The 6,095-nt window shown below is 35.1% G+C and overlaps 1 protein-coding gene across 4 annotated transcripts in view; it reads left to right on the top strand.

Moving 5' to 3' along the window:
* The first annotated feature begins 945 nt into the window (after positions 1–945).
* The window catches only part of LOC107728072 (protein quaking-like), an 82,892-nt gene continuing 77,742 nt past the window's right edge, over positions 946–6,095 (top strand). For all 4 annotated transcript variants that reach the window (XM_016538139.1, XM_016538138.1, XM_016538137.1 and 1 more), the window contains exon 1: positions 946–1,119. In XM_016538139.1, the coding sequence (XP_016393625.1) occupies positions 949–1,119 (171 nt within the window). In that variant the 5' untranslated portion in view covers positions 946–948. The remainder of the gene's footprint in view (positions 1,120–6,095) is intronic.

The following is a 6,095-nucleotide window of genomic DNA, read 5'->3' as shown; positions in this document are numbered from 1 at the left end:
TCTTGAGCTGCAAATCAGCATATTAGAATTATTTCTGAAGGATCATGTGACATTGAAGACTGGAGAAATGATTCTGAAAATTCAGCTTAGCATCACAGAAGTAAATAAAATGTTAAACTGTATTAAAATATATAAAATATATAAATGGTAAGATTAAATTATAAATATATAAATAAATAAAATATATAAATATAAAAGTTATTGCATTATATATTATAATAATATTTCATATTACAGTTTTACTGCATTTTTTATAAACAAAAAATGCAGCTTAAAAAAAAAACTTGCCAACCTTAAACTTTTGAATGGCAGTGTAAATAAAATTTAATTTCAGTATGCAATAGTAATATATTTCTTGTCATAACAGCTTTACTTTCAAATAGCATTCTTAAATTTGGTTAGAAGGGCCTTTTATGAGACCCTTTTTCTGTGTTTCAGTATTGGTTTTGTGTAATACTGTAACTCGTAACTGCCAAAAACATTTGGAATGTGAAAATATTGTGAACCTGAATTGCTTTGCATTCACAATGCACTTTGTAAAAAATAAATCAATAAATACATACATTTTCTCTGAGACTCCTGAAAACACTGAAAACACTGAATCATGAGGCCCACACTGAGCGTATTTAATGATTAATAATCACACAATTGTTTTAATTATGTAATTGTGCTACCCTAAACTGTTTGATTACCATATTGTCAGACAACAAAACTGTTAATCTAGGATCATGCTCTACTCAGTTAAATCATGCTGTGTGACTGTAGATGCTGTAACATACTGAATGGTTCATTAGGTTTAAGAGCAGTGTTTAAGGAGCATTTGCGCTCTTCTACTGCCATATTAAAGTGCATATAATCCATCGGTAAAGGAAATGTAGCATATAGCCTGTCACTATAGGTAAAATCCTGTTCTTGCCTAGTCTGTATCCTGATTGATGTAGTTAACTCATGGTGCATGTGTTTCTCTTTATTTCAGAGATCAGCAGGGTACGAAAGGACATGTACAATGACACTTTAAACGGCAGCACGGAGAAGAGATGCTCCGAGCTCCCGGACGCCGTCGGCCCCATCGTTCAGCTCCAAGAGAAACTCTATGTGCCTGTTAAAGAATATCCTGACGTGAGTCTCAAACCTAAAACCCGTTCACACTGCACATTCACTTTGAGTTCCATCACAATGTTTTAAATAATTAAAGCCATTTTTGCGAGTGCACGTGGGTTTGTTTGTTTCATTAAATTAAAAATTCAATTACAAATGATTAAAAATGCGTTCCAAGAACCTTACCGTCACACGATCTAGTCTTGGGCAGTAGTTGAAGGTCAGTTAAAAATTATTTGAGGTAAATGTTTGCATACACACACAAGCTCTTTACTGAAGCTCAATGAGTAAATGGAATAGTAAATAACTGTGTGCAGCTGCTCAGTATGGCCTTATTTAATTACAGAGACATACAAGTCAATGTAATCTAGTTTTCCTTGCATTAGGGCATGGGCCCACGTCCAGTATATTGATTTCATTAAGACGTACTGAAGAAGTGAGGTTGAGTCCATTTTATGAGTCCATTTAATTTATTGTGTTATTAAGCTGATGGTTTGTGGTCAACTGTCGTTGTGCGTCTGAGCAGTATAAATTCACTGTACATCTGAGCAGTTTTTTTTTCTTAGTCTAATGTTCTTAAAGTGTCACCACCAAGATTACATTTTTCAACATAATTTATTACTAAGGGATAGTTCCCCCAAAAGTTCAAATTCAGTCATTTACTCACCTTCATGAAAAATTACTTTTCCTCGTCCCATTAAAAAATTATATCCTGGTGTGTTTCCATGTAATGAAAGAGAACAGGGACAAATTTGGTACCATTACGCATCATGTCAGGTTTCATTTTTAGGTTGTATGTGTCTCTTGATTGAAAGACGTCAAACATGACATTATGCGTCTAATTCTGCTATTTGATTTGAGCAAACAGAGGGGAAGCTTTTTATTTAGTGATGTCTTAAATTTAGTCTGTTTTTCACACAAAGCAATTGCATAGATTCAGAAGACTATACTGCATAAGTCGTAGAGACTGAATTTATGGTGCTTTTTGGTCATTTTGGAGCTAAGAAGTGTGATTAATTGTACTGAATGTGCACTTGTAGTGTACTTCAAATCTTAAAAGAACATTTTTAAAACTGTACTTGCAGATAATATAAAATGAAACAAAATTTTCATTTTTACGTGAACTGTTAAATTAAATACAGCAGTTCCCCTGCATACAGTATATTTTTCTGAAAGTGGTATCCTACCCCCTGTCGCTCTCTTTGAGTCTTTGCACATCTCTAGTAACAGGGGTGACATTGAATTCTCCCTTGCTTTTTCAGTTTGTGTTGAGTCAGAGCCGCTCAACCGCATCACCACCAACCCGGTCGGTGGTTAACAAATCATTCAAGCAGTTGCCATCAGATCCTGCTTGCCTAAGGCGTCCGACTCTGGGGAAACGGTCGAGTTCCGAGCTGATTGATCCCAATTAACTTATTCCGTCCCAGCTTGATTCCTGCATGGCCAGCATTAATTGAGTCTCTCCAGCAGGGGCGTAAATACTGTTTGGGATTAGAGCCCTCCATTTTGCTGAAGTTTTATGGTTTGAGGGGCTGTTTATGCGCCTGTATTTCCCATGGGAGAGGGCCACGCTGTTTAACAACGCTGATGCAGTGGTGCTTGCATGTTTTTTGACTAATTCTTGCTTCAACCTATAGTGTTGTTAACGTGGCTTGTCTGATACATAAAATGCACACAATGAGACTGGATAAGAGGATATATTTGAAAGTCATCGAAAGTCATGCTTAGCATCAATAATATTAATATTTTATTGTTTCTTGTGCATAATACTGGAACTTTATAAAAAGCTCATTTCATTTTATATTCAATTACAACTCCAGTTTTCAAGGGTATGACGCTTTCTGTCTGCAGTTGTTGAAGCATTGTGGGTAATTTAGCTCCTGCTCTTAAAAGTCTGAGAGTTAGCCAGCACTGCAGTAAAGGCTATCGTGTGTGTGTGTGTGTGTGTGTGAAGGTTCTGGCCGCCCTTGCTGGTCTGAAGGACACCCAGGATCATTATTAGTGAGTTTGGGTTCATTAGGAGGTGAAGGATGAGCAATAAAAGAGATGCCCAATGGAGTCAATGGAGTCCTCTATATTCATAGAGACTAGAACTCATCTTATCCACCTTTTTCCTGAACGCGGAAGTCTCGCCGGACTGAAATGATGCTTTACATTTCTGGTCTCTGGTGTTTCTAATCAAATTAACGTATTTTCTGATCTGATAATATAACGTTAAACCTATGAAAATGGTTTTAAAAAGCACATGGCGCCATAGTTTCGCAATGACTGTCTTTTTGCAGTAACTCAGCTGTCATAGTTTAATGAGTGGGAAGATGACATGAAGTTAGCTGACATGAAGCTGATTGATGACATGAAGTTAGACAAGGTTAGCTGCATTGAAAACGGATGAGAGCACATATACAGCTCCCAATCGGGGCGAAGTTTGCAGGATTTTGTCTACAAAATGATAAAAGCACACATTATTTTAACACATTATTTTATTATTTCGCATACAGTATTTTAACTTAAGTGCTGTCATCGTTTATGCAAGTCTTACAGCGCCGGCTGGACAGATTTGCTGGTACGCAAAACAAGTACTTTACAGGAATTCCTTAAGCATATTGTTGCTACTGTGGCAGGTAACAACAGCACAGCTTAAACCTGCGCACATTTTTATATTTAGTTATAGTGAAAAAGTTTCAGTTAAATTAATTCAGTCAATCTTTTTTACCCCAGTTTAACATGGATTTCTATGGAGACCAGAACACAAGAGCACCCAAACGGAATAATAATTTTAAAAAAGAGATAAAATAGCCTATTTTAAATTATCTGAACAGGATTTTGTTGTTGTTGTTGTTGATGTAAAGTGTAATTTCTGCACCTTTAGTGTCACTACACAAAATTAAAGTAAATAAAGACTGTTGAAAAGGTTCTTTATCTGCATCGATGGTTCCATGAAGAACCTTTAAAATTCATGGAACATTTTCACTAGAAAACTTTAGATTATTAAAATGTTCTTTACACCAAGAAAAACCTGGTTCTTCGAAGAACTGAAAGGTTCTGTGGGGAGACCAAAATGGTTCTTCTATGGCATCACTGCGAAAAGGTTCTTTTGGAACCTTTATTTTTAAGAGTGCATTTGTCAGACAATCCAGATAGTCCCACCTCCAAACTCATGCCAATGGTTAAGTCAATGTTGCTGTGTCGGGCTGGTTGTTTTGATAATAGTGTTAAGACTTTTCAGGTGAATCAACATGTGAATGAGCTAATTATAGTGTATCTGCATACAGTATTTTAAATATTTCACCTTTACGCTTATTGTAGAGTATCTCGGGGGAGCTTGTAATCTCTGTATTTCCTCTGCTGAGGTCAGAATTGTCTCGATCTCCCAGCGGACTTCTGATAGAAAGGGGAATCATGTTAATTGCTGGAGACCCCCTCTGGACAATCATTAACTTTAAACCATCAGTCATTAAATATCACAGCTTCTCTTCAAAAGATGTCAGTGTGCATGCAGGTAGACCTTGATGTTTATGTGGACCTAAAGCTAAATGAATGACTTTGTTAATTGTAAAGCCATTCTTGCATGAACTGTTGCATTGAAGTCACAATATAGCCACAATGATTCTGCTGACAATTTAAAGTTATGCAACATTGTGACTTAGCCAGTTAGGTTTCCTAAAGTGTGTGCCATTAGACTACTTTCTAATTTCCCAACTCGCACATTGTGGGAGCTTTCAGATGTTTTTCAGTAGCAAAAATGACATCAGAGTACATTTGATTAATTTCCATTATTTATTTCAAACTGTCCATGTCAGTGATTAAAATTCTGATTAAATTTACATTGACAAAAAGCATGTGATCATCTTATTTAGCCTCTTTGTGGCATTTTTAAAATGCTAAAATATTTAGCAAAATATTTTACTATGGAATGCTAACTTGCTGTGTATAAATGAATATTTTAGTTTTTACATTTAAATGTTTTAAATCTCCTTAGTTATCTAATTTCCTTCCGTTTGATCAAAATGATGGGAAAAAAAGAGAAAACTTTAGAGCAAATACATAAATAATATGTAGGTATACTACTATTCAAAAGTGTTGGGGTCAGTAAGATTCCTAAGATTCTTTAAGATCTTTTAAAGAAATTAATACTTTAGTAATGCTAAGGATTTATTAAATTGATCAAAATAAGAGTAAGATAAGAGTATAGTAATTTGTATTGTTCAGATTAGAACATTTCTATTTCTTAAGAACATTAGAACATTTCTATTTCAAATAAATTATGTTATTTTGAACTATTTATTTATTAAAGAAACTGGAAAAAGTCATGGTTTCCACAAAAATATTAACCAGTACAACACATCACATCAGCATATTAGAATGATTTCTGAAGGATCATGTGATACTGAAGACTGGGGTAATGATGCTGAAAATTCAGCTTTACATCACAGGAATAAATTACATGTTTAAATGTATTATAATAGAGCACAGTTGTTTTAAATTGATATAATATTTCACAATGTTACTTTTTTTACTGATCAAATAAATGCAAGAGACTTCTTTCAAAAACATCTTACTGACCGCAAACCTTTGAATGCTAGTATATACATTAAAGGGGTCATATGATGCGATTTCAATTTTTCCTTTCTCTTTGGAGTGTTACAAGCTCTTGGTGCATAAAGAAGATATGTAAAGTTGCAAAGACTAAAGTCTCAAATCCAAAGAGATATTCTTTATAAAACTTAAGAGTTAACCACGCCTACCTAAAACGGCTCGTTCTAACACACCCCCACATACCTACGTCACTATGTGGGAAGATTTGCATAACACCGCCCAAATGTTCACACAAAGAAAGAAGGAGTAACTTTTATTCTCGCTGTAATATTGAAAAGTGAAAAGTGAAAAAGTGAAAAGTGACGTGACATGTGGCCAAGTATGGTGACCCATACTCGGAATTAGTGCTCTGCATTTATCCCATCCAAAGTGCACACACACAGCAGTGAACACACACACAC

Source organism: Sinocyclocheilus rhinocerous, unplaced genomic scaffold (genome assembly GCF_001515625.1).
Source record: "Sinocyclocheilus rhinocerous isolate Xijiao unplaced genomic scaffold, SAMN03320098_v1.1 scaffold907, whole genome shotgun sequence".
In the NCBI taxonomy this organism is placed as follows: domain Eukaryota; kingdom Metazoa; phylum Chordata; class Actinopteri; order Cypriniformes; family Cyprinidae; genus Sinocyclocheilus; species Sinocyclocheilus rhinocerous.
The sequence above is the reverse complement of the archived record's forward strand: the minus strand, read 5'-3'. Positions and strand labels throughout refer to the sequence as shown.